The 16,988-nt window shown below is 61.1% G+C and overlaps 1 protein-coding gene across 1 annotated transcript in view; it reads left to right on the top strand.

The window, feature by feature from the left end:
• Positions 1-16,988, top strand: part of SDK1 (sidekick cell adhesion molecule 1) — a 723,652-nt gene that overhangs the window by 683,303 nt on the left and 23,361 nt on the right. The window contains exons 36-40 of the mRNA XM_052636011.1: positions 5,106-5,221; positions 7,061-7,247; positions 8,940-9,077; positions 13,270-13,431; positions 14,086-14,211. Of these exons, the coding sequence (XP_052491971.1) occupies positions 5,106-5,221; positions 7,061-7,247; positions 8,940-9,077; positions 13,270-13,431; positions 14,086-14,211 (729 nt within the window). The remainder of the gene's footprint in view (positions 1-5,105; positions 5,222-7,060; positions 7,248-8,939; positions 9,078-13,269; positions 13,432-14,085; positions 14,212-16,988) is intronic.

Raw genomic sequence — 16,988 nt, forward strand, 5'->3', positions numbered from 1 at the left:
GCCGCCTGTGTTTATGCCCAGAGAACATTCTGGAAGGAGGACGCCATGCTTCCAGCACGGCTGCCACGCACCCTTGGCCGTCCAGTCACTGCCTCTCGCAGCCCAGGGCCCCTTGTAATGTGCTCCTCCTGACTTTGAGCTGCTCTCAGGCCTGCAGAAAATAAAGCTAAATGGGGGCAGTTTCCATTCACTCAGCCGGACGCTTCATCATTCGGCAGGAAACGCTCAGACTTGTGTGAAAACTGCCCGAAAACAGCGAGTTTCCCGAGTCAGACCTGCAGGTCTGAGGGTCACCTCCGCTGGCCCCGGCTCTGTGATGCTGGGCCTGTCACTCCACCGCTCTGAGCTCCGGCCCTGAGGACCACGGTGCAGAGGGAAAAGCTGCAGGCTGGGAGTGAGGCGACGGGGGTCCTCACCCTGACCCTGCCCCCAGCTCGCCCGCCCTGCCTGCATGATAAATGTCCAGGACACGCTGGGCCAGGGCCGGCCAGTAAGTGGTGAGCGACTGAGGCCCCGTGCAGGTTCTTGGTTGGTCTCGTCCTGCAGGACAGCGAGAGGTTGAGAGGTGATGAGCTGTGGGTCCCTTCTAGCCTGAATATGTAGTTTTTAAATCCTTCTAACCTCAGAAAGGGTAACCTTTAGGAGATCTCTCATTGAGATTGATTTCTGAGTCCGGGCATTATAAATTGGTAAAAATAGTACACTAGGAAGGACTACAGCTTGCAAGAGATAGAAACCCAAAGAGGCTTGAGCTGAAAGAACCTGCCATTAACTCACGTAACAGAGAAGTCGAAGAGCCTGGGTGCAGCTTCAGGCGTGGCTGGATCCAGCATGCTAACAGGCTGTCCCTGTGTCCCCTCTGGGCTCCTCCTCCTCTCAGCTCACTCCTGACTCAGGCAGGCTCTTCATCAAGGTGGCCCAGTGGCTCCAGGCAGCAGAAAGAGCGCTTTCTCCCACAGGGAGGAAACACCTCTCCCCCAGGAGCCCCCCAAGGCGGGCAGACCCCAGAGGGAGAAGCACCCCCAGGACCTGCTTGTCAGAAGGATGGCATGAAGGTGTGAGCGCCAGGAGCAGGTCCCTGGAGGGCATCGCAGATCTGTGATGACACCTCTGGGCGGCTCTCGGCTCACACAGACACCCCCAGGGGAGATGGACACCTAAGGGCATCAGCTCAGGGTGGCCCAGCAGCCCTCTGTCTCCACGGGGACAGAGCCCACACAGGAGCAGCGCCCTACCCGCCCGCAGGCGAGTTCGCCTCGGGGACCCACCTGGGGACGCCGCACTCGCTCCCTGCCAGCCGTGCTCTGCTCTCATACCGCCCGTTTCGTCTCAGCTGCAAGACCCTTCATGTCCCACATTTTCTCCAATTTTACAAATGGCGAAGCTGCGCTCGGGGATTGGACAGACTCCCCACATCCCGCCGTCCGAGCCCGGGGCTTAGACTCGCTGTGTGGGGCTTTCCCTGCGGCCTCCAGCCCCCGTTCCTGCAGCCTGGAGAGCACAGCATCGGTTTTTTGGAAGATGGTTTTTGTGACCAGTTTCCTGCTTTTTCCCGTTAAGCCTCTTTGGAGTTGTGTTTGGTTCTGGCTCAGCAGTGAGGTGAACAGGAGGGGGAGGTGAGAGAGGAGACAGCGGAGAGGCAGGGGCCGGGGCCCGAGGGGCGAGACGTGCTGGGCCCGCGAGCAGTGGGAGGCTGAATTCCCCGCCCGCCTCCCCCACTCCCCCTCCCCAGGCCCCTGGAGCCTCACCGTGAGGGAGAGAAGGAGAGAGGCTGAGAGCCAGGCTGCCTGGGTTTACACGAAGCAGAGTCCACATGCCTGCTGAGTGCGTGACCTCTGGCGGGTTGCTGGGTCCCTCTGGGCCTTAGTTTTCCCGTCTCTGTAGCCTGCGTGCTGAGTCACTCAGTCATGTCTGACTCTGGGCAACGCTATGGACTGTAGCCCATGGAACGCACTGGACGTAACTGCTGGGAAATGCCCACGGGTCATTGGCCAGACTGGTGTCCAGAGGGAGACGTGTAGCTCCCTCCAGGGGACTGTCCACAGGGTGGACACCACCCCATGGTGGGGCAGGGTGAGGGACGAGGGGCTGGATGGTGAGCAGTCCTGCCCGAACGGTGGGCAGCCCCCATACCCCCAGCCCTGGCCGCTTGCCAGACGCCTTGCAGATGCTGCTTCCTGTCCTTTCCATGCTGCGAGCACAGGGGGCCTCCCAGCTGCCACCCTGCAGCAGAGGTTCTGAAAGGCTCTGGTGCAGGGCCCCAGTGAGCCTGGGGCCGCCCAGGGTCTGCGGGACCTGCAGTCAGGAGTGCGACAGTCGGGGCCCGGGAGCCAGCACCCCCTTCACCAGCACGTCCACAGAAAGCCATGGGCAGCTGCTGTCTTCCCTTGATGCCGCATGGTCACTGGAGGCCGGCGAGCCCGTCCAGGGGCCACTGGAGCTGGACAAAGTGCCGGTCTCACTGCTTCTTGGGACCCGCCTGCCCAGTCCAGCCTGCAGCTCCCAGCTTTGCAGGGCTTCCTGAGCACTCAGCCAAGATTCCAGAAATCTCTGGTGTTCCATCACCACTATTGGGTACAAGGAGCCTGCCAAAGTCCAGAAGCATTTCTGTTGCCACCGTGGCCAGCCCTCCCTGTAGGCCAGTGGGTGATGGCCGTGGGGCAGCATCGTCTGCCCGGCCGAGGTGCCCAGGGGAACCTCTGCTCCGCGCCCCAGCCCGGCCCCTGCCTCCAGCACCGTCTGCGGCGTCCGCGTATCAGCTCACACCAGACTGCCGGGCCAGTGGGCTTTTGAAAACTGATTTCATGCGCTTTAACACGGCATTCTGAGCCGATGCTCACAGGCACCGTCCTCCACAGATAGTGAAGTGGGGGAACAAAGAGATCACGGCCTGTCAGATGCCCCACCAGCTTCCAAGCCGAACCCTTCACGACAAGCAAGGGTCCCTTGCAGGGTGTAAACGGGGTGTCTTCCTGCAAGTCAGGGGGGAGGCCTAGAGGCTCTTAGGAGCCAAAAGTGTAAGTCTAGAAGCCAGTGCGCTTTGCTCTGTGTTTACGTCAGTTTCTCTCTCCCCTGCTTGTGTCCTCTTCAGGGAAGTCTTTGTTACGGGCAGGGAGGCACTGTGCCCCAGGATGGGCTGGGCCCGTGGGAGCCCTGCCCGGGGACAGCGGTACAGGTGGGCCTGCCGCCCGGGATGGAACCGGGCCGGGGGTGGGGAGCTGTGCGTTGCACGTGTCCACCCCCGAGCCGCCGTGGGCCCTGGCTCTGCCGCGTCTTCAAGGAGGACACTTGGGACAGCGGACACTCACACGTGGCCCTGGCCCCACCGGGGTGGCGGCGGCATCCCACTCTGCCTTTCCCCACCCAATGGCGCCCCAGTCATTTCGCGACAGAGTCGCCGATGGCAAACATGCAGAAGACATTAACTTTATTTATGTTTTGGATTATTAATGCGGCTGTTAAAATTCCTCCAGTTAGTTTTGATTGAATTGTTTTTCTGTGTGATTCTGTTGTTTAATGGAGCGGTAAATAAGAATTTCTGATAATGAGGCTGAGCATCTGTCACAACAACCTGGTGAGGGTTATTAACATTTCCATTAGCGGCGGGGTGGGCCGCGGTAACACGAGCCACACAGTTAGAGCAGAATGAATAGGTGGTGTCAGGCTGAGTGCGTGTTAATTACTATTTTATTCTGCGCTGGGGGGCGGCGGGGAAGGGGCGACTCGCGAAGGTCGACCTCTCCGCGGAGGCCCCCTCCAGAGGACCGAGCGCCCGGCCGTCTCCCCCGATGGTGACCGTCTGTTTGGTTCCTTCCACGTGTGGCCATAAACAGACTTGAGCCCAAAGGCAGCGCCCGGGCCGTGGGCAGGGCCATGGGGGGTGAGGCCGCTGGGCTGGCATCTTGCCCCTCGCAGCCAGGCCCCCCCAAGACAGCTCCGGGGTCCAGCCCGTCGTGGAGTTTGCCGGGAGGGGAAGGGGTACCCAGGGAGAGAAGGGAGCAGCCTGCAGGGGGCAGGGGACAGACCGGCTGGCGGGAATGCCAGGCAGAGAGAAACGTCCCCAGACGTACACGTGGGCTGGCTGCGTTGTTCCCAGCTGCCCTGAGGCTGCCGGCAAAGCCACGGGGCCCTGCCAGTGCCCTTTCACCTTTCACCTGCACCTGCTGACTCCAGCCCAGCACGGTGGGGCGGGGGGAGCCCTCAGGGTGGGAGGAGGACCAGAAGGGTGGGTCCTCCCCAGGGGACATGCGGCAGCGGCCTCTGTGCTCCGTCCCCAAGGTGGGGCAACCTCGGGTCCGCAGACGTCAGCTCCCCGGGAGCAGGGCTGCGTACCCCGGCGTCCTGAACCCCTGACAGGATCATACGTGCCTTTGTTTTTCTTTTCTGGCTGCACTGTGGTGTGCAAGGTCTCAGCTCCCCCACCAGGGATCGAACCTGGGCCTCCGGCAGTGAAGGCAGAGTCCTAACCCCTGGATCGCCAGGCTGTTCCCACAGGTGGCCTTTGTTTTCTCCGAGCCCCATGTGGAATTTAGCATTTCCCTCAGTCGTGGTTACTGGAAAAGACCCTGATGCTGGGGAAGATTGAAGGCAAGAGGAGAAGGGGGCGACAGAGGTTAGGGAGCATCACCAAGTCCATGGATGTGAATCTGAGAAAACTCTGGGAGACAGTGAAGGACTGGGAAGGCTGGTGTGCTGCAGGCCTTGGGGTTGAAAAGAGCCGGGCAGGACTTAACGCCTGAACAACTGCCGCAACTCGGTAATGAATGTGACAGCCGGCACCACAGGGGCTGGGGCCTGGGTCTCCCAGCCACAGGACCTCCCCGCCACCCAGCGCAGTGAGGTTGGAGGTTGCTGACCGTCTCTGCTTGTCCCAGGCGACCTCGCAGCTCAGTCACACGCACGTGGGTTGCTGTCTCACCTTTGTCCTCACCAGCGCCGCTGTGTCTCGGTATAAGCGCTTTTCTTCGGGATTCTCCAGATTTCACCGGGTGCACTCAGAACCGTGGTTCTGAGACGGGTCCGTGGTCGTCCTGGCAGGGACAGGGGCTGGGAACCGGCACGGGTGGGCGGGCTTCTCGGCTGACCCTCCGCTCTCCGCCTCGCAGCCCCCGCCCAGGCCCCGCAGCGCGTGCAGGTGAACCCGCTCACGGCCAGCCAGCTGGAGGTCACGTGGGAGCCGCCGCCGCCGGAAAGCCAGAACGGGAACATCCAGGGCTACAAGGCAAGCCCCTCGCGTGGCGCGGTCTTCCCTCTCGGCCACCTGGGGACGAGGGCCGGCAGCCTGGGCCCCCCAGCTCACGGCGGCCCCCTGGCTCTCGGCACCCTCTGCGTCCTGCGCCAGCTCACGGCGGCTCTCGCCCTCAGAGCCGAGGGCATCGCCGAGGGGCTGGGCCGGCTCGGCCCACCTCCCACCAGGCCTGGGGGTGGGGGAGGCTCACTGTGCAGCCAGCAGCCCCTCCCTCCCAGGCCAGCACCCCCTGCCCTGCACCCCCTCGGGGAGCCTCCATCACCTTTGCTGACGGTGCAGGGGGCCCTGGGGAGACCAGGCCTTGCCCTCAGCTCCGCCCGGTGTCACTACTGGACACTTCCCAAGTCCTGACTCAGTAGGTCCAGGGCCCGAAAATGTGCATGTGTGACAAGCCCCCCAGGGTGCTTGGCTCCTGGGGACCTCAGTTCAAGAGCCCCAACACTGACCTGTTCTGAGCCCACATTAACTGAATGTTCCAGAAGCGGTTTGGAAGGAAGGCACCAGGCTGTTCCCATAAAAGCATCGGGCGTGAACAGTCACACAAGTTGGTGGGGGGCAGGGAGCCCCTCCCAGGGTTCCACCTCCAAGGTCACCCCTGTGGACTGGGCTGGGACCCCGTGAGGTCAGCCAAAACCCTCCTGAGGTGAACAGCCCAGGGCCGTCCCTTGTAAACCCCCATCTTCCTCCCAGGGTGAGTCTCCTTGTCTGGTCTGTTGAGCCCCAAGTTGATCCGTCCTCAGACTCCATGGGCTCGCCTGCCCTGATGATGACTATTGGACTGATTAAATGTCCTTCTAAGAATGATTTCTGTAGCTGTTTTGTGAAAAGAAAGGCCTTCCTCCGTGGCAGGGCCATTAACCATGATTGATGAGGTGACAGCGAGTCCCCTGGGCCGGGAGGCAAGGTGCTATGTGTATGTGTCCAAACCGTGTTCCCTGTTAATAACTTCCCAGTAATAGCACCTAAACAGACGCTGACTTGGGTATTGATCTCAGTGTCCAGGTTAGTACGGCCTCTTCAAGCAGAGCGCTTCACTGGCCAGTTCAGAGCACAGAAGCTGGAGTGCGTCTTGCAGGAGGGAATGAGCGTAGCTAACCCACGAGGGCCGTTCCGGCCTGGCCAGACGTGTGGACGCCAGACAGCCGGCCCCCGGCCTGCGCGGTCTCTGCTGCTCTGCACATGGGCCAACGGCTCTGACCGCCTGGCCCAGGTTACACCCACGGAGCCTAGGCGGATCCGCGGGTCAGGGCTGTCTCTGGGCGGCCTGGCTGGCACCGGCTTGGGGCTGTGGTTCTCTGCCAGCTGTCAAGGGAAACAGTTCAGATGACCTTACAAACCTCTGTGTGTGGGCATCACGTTCACCCACGAGCACATAAAAACCAGACACAAGGAAACAGAACCAGGAGAAACACGGGCCACCCAGCAGTGCTGAGCCCAGTGTGGCTCTTCTGTCCGTCATCCGAGGCTGTTTTAATGTCCACAGTATTGGGGCACATCAATTGAAAGCTTTGATGGATGTCGGGGTTAAAATGCGGGAGCCTCGAGTGAAGTTAGGGGCTGGTGCTGTCCACAGGCTGAAGCAGACGCTGGGTCGGTCTCCCTTATGTCCAGGAGCCTGGTCCTAAGGCACCTTCCTGGCAGTCACCTCTGTCCACAGGCCCCATCCTCCTGGCCTGGCCTCTGCAGAGGCGTGCTCACCCCCCAGGAACACTGGGGTCCCCCCACCCGGCTCTGTGGCCGCCTGTCCCCGGGCTGAGATGGGGCGCCACCCCTCTGAGCCACCGGACCTCCAGCCTCCACTCCTACCGACAGATCTACTACTGGGAGGCAGACAGCCAGAACGACACGGAGAAGATGCGGGTGCTGTTCCTGCCTGAGACCACGGCCAAACTGAAGAACCTCACCAGCCACACCAAGTACCTGGTCAGCATCTCGGCCTTCAACGCCGCGGGCGACGGGCCCCGGAGCGAGCCCCAGCCGGGCTGCACCCACCAGGCAGGTAGGAGCACGCGAGCCTCCCGCCAACCGCCCGGGCCAGCCCTGCCCTGCCGCTGCCCCCCGCCCCGCCGCTGCCCCCCGCCCCACCGCTGCACTCTGCCCCCATTCCAGCTCCCCCAGCTCCCCACTCTGCCGGTCCTGAAACCCAGCCCCATGTAGCCGGAGATTTCTGGGTCTGACCCACGTGGTGTCTCCGGCCCCCAGCCTGGGCCCGTTGCGTGGAGCTGCTTGCTATGAGCGCACAGGGCAGTGGGGGACAGGCTTCTAGCTGCACGAGGGCTTGTCCCTCGCAGCCAGGATTCGCCCCAGGCCCCTGGGGGCTTCTCTTGGGTCCAGCTCCCAGAGGGGGATCCCCTTGTCTGTTCACCTGCTGAGCCTGGGCTGCAGTGTGGGCCCCCCTGGGGCCTCAGCTGCAGAGCCCTCCAGAAGCAGCTGGCCTGCCATCTCTCAGGCACATGCCCTCAGGCGGGTCCCAGAGCGTGCCCGGGCTGCCCTGCCAGGGGTCGCACCGCCCGTGGCCTCCTCTCCTCACCCACTGTGTGTTCTGAGCTGATCGCTCACTGTCCTGGTGACTCTCGGAATCCCCTGTGGCCTGGGGGTCTTTGTGAGGCCGGCCAGGCCTCCCAGGGGAAAGGAGGCTGGGCCTGGGGTCCCGGGAGCTCCGAGGGGCTTCGTGAGATCCAGAGGATCACAGGCCAGCAAAGTAGGTTCGGGAGCCCATGGGGTACACATCCTCCTCTCAGGGGTCCCCAGCATTCTGTGCGTTCAGCCTTCCTGGGAGCAGGGGCCCCCGAGTGCTTTGCCCCGCACAAGATGACCACAGCCGGATTATAGGGGCCGCGCCCTCAGGGCCTGTCCGGCAGTCCCTGCAAAGCCGGGAAGGGCCCATCATGGACTCAGTGGGAAGGGGCAGAGCTGTGAGGCTAGGAGTGGGAGGCGGGGACCCTCAGGCATGGTGGGCCCAGCCGATCGTGGGGCCACAGGACCCCCAGGGATGGGGCAGAGCGGAAGCGGGGCAGGAGGGGCGGGTTTAGTGGGCATTTCTCATCTCCAAGGGGAACCAGGCTGGGGGCACGTCAGTCCCTATGCGGTGGGGGACGCTCAGGGCTGCAGTCCACGTGGACGGGGACCTTGGGTGGGTCGGCCTGCTCCCTGACCCCCAGCCGGCCTCTGTGTCTGCTGGGAAAAAGTGTCTCCCCACTCAGGGTGGCCTGCGAGCTCCCCCATCTCCAGACCAAGGGGGACCGTGAGATGGTTGGGCACCGGGGGATCCCAGATGAGGACGGCCCCGCAGAGGGAGAGGAGAGGAGGGCAGGGCCTTCAGCCACCACCCTCCACGGAGCCTGGCCCCCCGGAGGCGCAGGCCTGGAGCTGACACGCTGTCTGCGTGGCGCTTCCTGTTCCTGTCTCTACTGTTCGTTTTTACACCTTTGTCACCGTGCTTCTCAGGCTCCTTTGTGCTTAAACACCGTCGTTTCCTCTGCTCCTCTCGGGAGGGTTTGTTTCCAATTGATCCTGGGAGGTTGGGGATGCTCAGTAAATCTCCTTTACACCCCGCGTGGCATTGAGCCTGCGCCAAGTCGAAAATAACACCTGATAAACATCTCTGTTCCGGGCGGAGGCGTGGACACGTATGTAGATGATCTCTTGCTGTAAAAGGAGCTTCAGTGAACGTCCTGTCCTGTTCCTCCAGCTCCCGGGACCCCCAGCTTTTTGGCGTTCTCGGAAATAACCTCCACCACGCTGAACGTCTCATGGGGCGAGCCCGCGGCGGCCAACGGCGTCCTGCAGGGCTACCGGGTGGTGTACGAGCCGCTCACACCCGTCCAAGGTAAGCCTCGCAGGGCCTGGCTCCCGCCATCGACGCGGGAAGAGGCGGGTGAATGGGCCGAGCGCGTGGTGCGTTCCGCACAGCCGCCCTCCTGGGGCGCCGACCCGGGTCTTCACCACCTGCCGCTCCAGAGGCCCCAGGGCTTGTCCCACCCGGACACCACGAGCCGGAACCACGTGGGCAACGTGGCCAGAGGAGGCACTGGGCCCAGACGCTGCCCCCAGCTGCTCCTCCGGCCACCCTTCATTCTAACGTTTATTCAGCGAGGGTATTTTTAGGGCGTGCACACTGTGGGCTTGCAGGATGTTCCCTGATCAGAGACTGAAGCTGAGCCCCAGGGCGCAGAGCACACCCTGAGGGCTGAGTGGGCCTTTCTCTCTGCCCCTCCGTGTGCCCAGGACAGCGGTGCAGAGGAGGGCGGGGAGCCCCTGGTCATAGACGCAGGCAGACTGTAAAAGTTACGGATTGTTTAATGTCTAGGAGGGAAGGGTACCACCCACACGCCTACCGATCTGGCTCTCCACTTCAAGCGCCGCGATAAACGTTTCCTTTAAAAATAAGCACATTCAACTAAAACAGGGAGTTGATGTGAAGGAGAAAATTCAAGCCCTAGATTTTATTCCATCGCATCTCGACTGCCATGGACTCTTGAGATTCGTGGTTATTTTCTTAAGTGCTGAGGAAGAAAAAAGGCCTCTGATGCACTCCAGCCCAGGACTCGTGTGCAGCGCCAGTCCCAAGCTGCATCCCAGATCAGACATGGACGCGTGAGGAGCACGCGTCTCAAAAAATCCATGAACTTTGGTGAATAGCAAGAGAGGCGGCATGTGGACACAAGCTGTCCAACAGCCAAGAGGCCGGGGCCACATCGACTCAGCCCTGCTCAGTCTGGGGACAGGCGGCCTGGGCGTGGCTGGGGTCGCAGTCACAGCCCCAGAGGCCCTGGAGGAGATGGGCCAGGATCTTGCTCGTCCAGTGGCCAGGAAGGGCCGAGAATTACCGGACACTAGCGTTTTGCTCGCCCACGTGAGTGGGGGCGGAGACTCAGCGCTCTTTCACACGGCCACTGCCCCAGCTCCTGTCTGGAGCCCAGGTTCCTGGACGGCATGTCCCAGGCCCCGACTCCTGCTCGTCTGTCCGGTGCCCTGTCCAGGGCTGGGGCTGCCGCCCTTGACCATGACAGCACCAGTGACTGGCAGCGCTCAGCCCAGCCAGAGGAGCCCCGGGGCCACCTCTACCCTCAGAGCTGCCCTGAGCCGGGCCCACCCACCCTCTGACAGCTCTGGCCCTGCTCCTGCAGGAGCGAGGCTGACCTCAGGCCTCATGCCTCCCCCAGGCACCCCAGCAACCAGCACACACCCCATCCCTAGGGGTAGAGGTCAAGGCCCGCTGCCCGAGTGCTGCCCTGGTGACCTGTGACCTTCCAGATGCGCCCTGCTCACCACCAACCCGGGCCCGCTTCTCAGGATCCCACCCGGAGCCTGCCTGGACCGCGGCCGCTCCCTGAACCCGGTTCTTCAGTCACACGCTGGGCCCTAGCCCTTCCGGCCTCCACGGCCCTCGGCCCGGGAAGGTGGGGTCTGCCAGGCGGGGCTGCAGGGAGGCCATGCCTAGGGCAGGGCAGGGCCACTGGCGCCAGGTGTGGGGCCGAGCACCGGAAGTCCTTACTCTGGGCTCGGCTGGGGGCCTCGCACTGGCCAGCGCTGGTGGACGCCGGAACAGCAGCCACTTTGGGGCAGGGGGAGGCTTAGGAAGTGTTTGCACACAAGTCCCCACACCACGGCCTGTCCCTACCCAGGGCCCCCCAGTTCCTGGATTATGTATCCCCCCCGCTTAGGGCGGCCGGCCAGTCTGATGGGCGTGCGCGCCTCTTGAGTGGGGGTCTCCTGGAGAGGCCTGGCCCCATTCCCTGTGGGATCCGGGATCCCCACAGGCAACCATGGAAGTGGTGACGGGGGCTCCAGACAATTTCGATACGTTCACGTGTCTCAGAGGACCCGGTGTCTCCTGGAAACGTGGCTGCAAACACGGGACCCTCGGGTGTCTTCATTCTATGTCGGCTCTCTGTGGCAGCTGGCTCCCCATGAAGACCACCAAGGGTGTGATATGTACGTTACACACGCACACACGCACGTTTGCAGTGAAGACAGTAAACAGAAGTTGTGAAGCAGCAGCCTCGCCCCGGCTGATCCTGTGTGCCCCACCCCGGGCCCAGACCTGGTGGGCTGCCTTCAGCCCAGGGAGCGGGGGCCCAGCGTGGACCCAGGAGAGCCCGGGCCCACCTGGGTGTCGCCCCAGCCCTCAGAGCACCAGGCCCTGATCCTGGGAATCTGATTCCATGGAAGAGCTGTTTTTATGTTTTCTAAAAATGTCTTTTAAATGGGGGAAAGATTGAAGGCAGGAGGAGAAGGGGACGAAAGAGGATGAGATGATTGGATGGCATCACTGACTCAACGCACATGAGTTTTAGCAAGCTCAGGGAGACGGTGAAGGACAGGGAGGCCTGGCGTGCTTCAGTCCATGGGGTCGCAAAGAGTCGGACATGGCTGAGCTACTGATCATCAACAACAAAATGTTTTAAATGGAAGTATTTTAGGAAATTGCACCATGAGGCTTTGTAGTGCAGGGCACAGTTTTAAAATGGACAAACAAGATTCTGCCGTGGTTGGGACGGAATGGGGGGTTGGGATGGGACGGAGGTGGGGGGACAGAGTGTGCAAAATCTGTGCCCAGGGTTGGTTCTACTCTAAGGAGAAGGTATTTCTTTTTTAACAACAATAAAGGTGGGGGGTGCTGCTCTGCCAAAATCTATACATCCCACAGGACCCCAGCATCAGCTGGTGATGGTCTCCATGTGTGCGGACTGTCCAGAGCGATGGAGCTGAGGGGCAGCTTTGCTGGGCAGAAACCCCTGCTTCTCCAGTGAAAAGCTCCAACCAGGCAAAAGCCACCAGAATCGCTCTGAAATAACTGGGAAGAGAATGACTTAGCTGAGCAAGTGCTTGATAAAGGGCGTGATGTGAACGCAGAAAGCCACGGGAAGGGACCCTGGGACCTGCAGGACTGGAAGGATTTGCTCTGGCGACTTGGAAGCTGGACCCCTTTGACACAAGGACACGCTTTGGGGGCTCTTCTGAGGTCAAGGCCGCCCCAGGACTCGAGGTGCAGAGAACACTGGCCGCTCGCAGTGAGGGCAGACAGGCGGCCCATGGTCTCGGAAAGCCCGGCGGTCCTCTGTGTGGGGGACGCAGTGGGGCGGACCCTGGACCCTGGACTGTAAGCACCGGGCGCAGCTTGTCCACTCGGCCTCTGCTGACCGACCCCACCACAGCCTGACGCCCCACCCAGAGGTGCCCGGCGCCGGCGGTGGGTGGGAGGCTCAGAGAAGTCCCACAGTCTAGAGCTTCTGTAGTTTTTTGTTCAAACACCTCGTTTTTAAACTTGTCATAAAGAACCTTATTTTCCCTCCTGGAAAAGGCTGCATTTATGTATTTTTCAGGATGTATCTTCCTCCCAAAATACTGAAGCTCTGTTTTCTAATTAAACACCGTGCAGCCAGCATCGCGCGCGCTCTGTCCCCGTGTCTGAGGGCAAGAGCTCCGGGCCATCCCCGTCTCTGGGTGGAGGCACCGCTGTCCTTGGTGACAGGCTCTGCATCCTCGCGTCAAGTCCTGGGCGAAGCTGTGCTTGTCATGCATGGCCGAGGCCTTTACACCACAGGGTGGTCCCCACTGGGCGGGGGAAGGGGTGCACCTTTAACCCCCAGAAGTCTTCCCGAGTCTTCCTCTCCCACAGTCTCTCCTCTGGGACTGAGTCGGGAAGCCCGAGGTCGCCTCCGACGTGACTCAGGACTTTGCGGGAAGGCGCCCTCCAGATCCCAAGGCCCTGCCCTCCGGGTGGTGCTGGTCGCTGGGGTTCTCTGCCCCCGACCTGACCAGCGAGCCTGACCGCCTCCTCCCACGTGTTGTCAGGGTGCTTCTTCCCTTGTCATCACCCGCTTATCAAGCTTAGACTCTAATTGCACTTATCTGTGCTGAAAATTGGCCATTATCACCACTTAAACGCCTCCTAATTGTAAGAAAAACTTCCTTAGCAGACCGAAAGACCTCCGCCGTTGATAGCAGAGCCGGGCAGGCAGGCGGGGCTCAGGGCCCTTCTGAATCTGCCCCTCTCCCCATTCCTGCGGCCACAGGGGTCAGCAAAGTGGTGACTGTGGATGTGAAGGGGAGCTGGCCGCGCTGGCTGAAGGTGCGGGACCTCACCAAGGGAGTCACCTACTTCTTCCGCGTGCAGGCGCGGACCATCGCCTACGGGCCCGAGCTGCAGGCCAACGTCACGGCCGGGCCGGCCGAGGGTGAGTAGCCAGCCCCCTCCGTCCTCTTGCGGGTCTGTCTGCGCCCCAGTGAGCCGTCGTGGCCGCTCAGAACTGGCTTCAGCTCGGGTCTCTGTTGGTCCCGTCGCCTTTTTTTTTAACTTTTGGCTGCACCCCATGCTGTGTGGGGCCTCAGGTCCTCGAACAGGGATCAGCCCAGGGCCCCCTGCAGTGGAAGCAGGGGCCCCCAGGGGAGTCTCTTGGCCCTGTAAAAAAGCACGTATTAACGCAAGAGTCTGAATGTGAACACATTCAGTATAGACGAGCAAATTCCTAGGCAAGTTTGTATTTCTTTTCTGGGAAAATTATTAAGACAAAATAAGTGCATTCAATTCAGGATACACAGGAAAACTTTGAAGTTTTCACACATGAGGCTGAGCCAAGGTTTCCACTTCACAAACGACCTTGGCCTCTGTTTACAGAGTGCTTATGGAGGTGAGGCCAGGGCAGCAGATCCAGGGGGCACCTCCACACCTCGCCTCTCTTGATCCTCTGAGGGACCTGTGAGGCCTGCGTCGGCCCACACCCCGCCCCCACTCTCCAGAGGAGGAGCCTGAGACTGAGCTCAGTGGTCCTGCCTGGAGAGGCTCTGCGGGCGAGGAGTCCCCAAAGCCCCCTGCTCTGCTCTGTCCACAGGGTCCCCGGGCTCCCCTCGAGACATCTCGGTCACCAAGTCCATCTCTGAGCTGACCCTGCAGTGGACGGAGGGCCGGGCCGGCAGGACGCCCACCATGGGCTACGTCATCGAGGCCAGACCCTCAGGTAGGGTGGGCGCCACCCCGAAACCGTGTCCCTGCGTCTGTACAAGGAGGGACGTGTCCAAGCCGCAGGCCTGCCTGGCAGTATCTCCCTGATGACAAGGGGACCGAGGGGGTGGTGCTGAAATGAGAGCCTCCCTCTCACTGCCCCCACCCTCTGTTTTCATAATCATGACTGTGCTCATAACCTCACGGGCATCAGCCCCACGACAAGGTGCCCCGTGAGCCGGGTTTAGGGGAGGGTTTGCCTGGAGAATCCCAGGGACAGCAGAGCCTGGTGGGCTGCTGTCTATGGGGTCGCACAGAGTCGGACACGACTGAAGCGACTTAGCAGCAGCAGCAGCAGCAACGGTCACTCAGATACACGTGCTGAGGACTTAGGGCCCCTCACACAGCCCTCGGCTCACCAGTGACAGCCGCGAGTGGCTCAGAGACAGGCTGAGGGTCTCGGTGGACCGCGTCCTGCTCCCCCCTCACTGTGAGCCTTCCTGCCAGGAGTGGTGCCCGCGTCACCTGCTGAGAGCGAGGCTGAGACCCACCTGACCCCGTCCGCCCTGGGAGGGCTCTCCCCTTCCTCCGGTTCAGTTAATACCTTTTGTTGTTGTTGTTGTTCAGCTGCTCAGGCATGTCCGACTCTTTGCGACCCCATGGACTGCAGCACGCCAGGCCTCCCTGCCCATCACCAACTCCTGGCGTTTGCCCAAACTCATGTCCATTGAGTCGGTGATGCCATCCAACCATCTCATCCTCTGTCACTCCCTTCTTCTCCTGCCCCCAATTCCTCCCAGCATCAGGGTCTTTTCCAGTGAGTCGGCTCTTTGCATCAGGTGGGCAAATGTTGGAGCTTCAGCTTTTAGGAAGGACTTACTGGAAAATGAACTTTTGATGGGTTAAGTCTGGTGTTACAGCCAGGGGGGGGTGTCGCCCACACAGGAGCACTGCACGTTCAGACGGCTGCACAGCTCAGCACGAACCTCTGAGGGTGAGCGTACCTGGTGGGCCAGCGCCACTCTCAGAAAGCAAATCGCCAGGTCCCTCCCGCTAGATGGAGTCCAGCTCTGGGCGCGCTTCAGACTACGATCTAAAGCAGCTATTAGACCAGGAGGAAGGGGCCCTGAAGCTGCAGACCCCACAGTGTCACAGGCGCCCCTCCTCCCCAGCAAACTGGTTCTGAGAGGTTCCTTATTAGAAGTGCCTCTACAGACTTCTAAGGAGAAACCTAGTCCATAAACCAAGGCAGTTTCTATGAAACGTGAATGATTCTTTGGCTCCCACTCCCATGCTCAGCCTCCAGCCTGGGACCCGGCCAGTTTCTGATAAGCAGGGTGTTTGTCCTGTGCTGGGAACAGGACAAATCTGGGGCAGGCCCAGGCCCAGCCAGCACCGTGGCTAAAAGGCCCCTGGGGTCTGGGCCCAAACAAGGCTGTGGAGGCCATGCTGACCCAAAGGAAGCAAGCTGTTTGCCGCTCAAATCCAGGGGTTACTCTGCTCTCTCCCCACACCCCCGCGGTGTTCATGGATAGAATTCTGGAGCTCCAACGATTTAGATGGAAAAAAAATATGTTTTTATCCTCACTAACCTCTAACTGAAAGTAGCACTTCCTTCACTGATAAACGCACGGTAGCTTCCTCCGCTGCTGTAACCGAGCACCGAGCACACGGCGGGAAGCCTCAGATCAAGGTGTCGGCAGGCTGGTTCCCGAGGCGGGCCGAGCCGGGGGTGGGGGGGTCCGGTCCAGCGCCTCCCCGGCTCCCGGAGCATCGCCCACAGCCTCCGCAGTGCCTTGGCTTGTGGCAGAAGCATCACCCAGGCCCCGACCTTCCTCGTCACCTGGCCTCCTCCCTGTGTTCCTGCCTGCGTCCAAATGTTCCCCTTTTATTCCTTTTCTTCATTTACTGTTTTGGACGCGCTGGGTCTTCTTTGCTGCCCGTGAGCTTTCTCCAGTCGCGGAGAGTGGGGCCCACTCTCTAGTCGTGGTGCGCGGCTTCTCTCGCGGCGGAGCGCGCGCGCTCGGCGGGCAGGCTTCAGGAGCTGTGGCCCACAGGCTTCGTTGCTCCGTGGCATGTGGGATCTTCTCAGAGCAGGGGTCAAACCCGTGTGCCCTGCACTGGCAGGTGGATTCTCAGCCACTGGAGCACCACAGAAGTCCCTCATTCCCCTTCTTGGAAGGGCCCCAGTCATATGGAACTAGGGCCCACCCGCATGACCGCATCTTAATTAATTGCATCTGCAGAGACCCTATTTCCAAATAAGATCACGTTCTGAGAGCCTGAGGATCAGGCCTCGAGGGTGTGAATGACAAGGGGATGCAATTCAGTCCACGGCAGGAGGTGAGAAGCCTCTTAAGTCACTGCAGTGGCTGGGAGGCTGCCGGCAGTAGGAGTCACGGCCGCGTTCGCGTCACGTGCCAGCCGTGGAGAGACTCTCTGGATCCTTCACACTCATCCTTACATTGGAATTATGTCGTCTGCGGACCCTCCTCTACCTCCTTATCCAAGGTGTTCGTGACAAAGCCAAGACTTCCGAGTTCCGTGGTGTGAGGCTGTCACAGAAATCCACATTTCTCTACCAGGTCTTCCAAAGACCGCATGGCTCACCCAGGGCACTGAGAAGACCCACGCGACCCAGACCTTCCTCGCAGCCTGGAGACGGACATGGCTGTGAACCTCCGGGTACCGCCAGGCACTTAGCATCACCAGTGTTACTCGTTTCCTTTTCCGCTGTATTCCACACATCTGAAACCACTCTGAGACGGGGTCCTTCAAAGTCAGCCAGCTGTC

This window comes from Budorcas taxicolor, chromosome 2 (assembly GCF_023091745.1).
Source record: "Budorcas taxicolor isolate Tak-1 chromosome 2, Takin1.1, whole genome shotgun sequence".
NCBI classification, from domain to species: Eukaryota; Metazoa; Chordata; class Mammalia; order Artiodactyla; family Bovidae; genus Budorcas; species Budorcas taxicolor.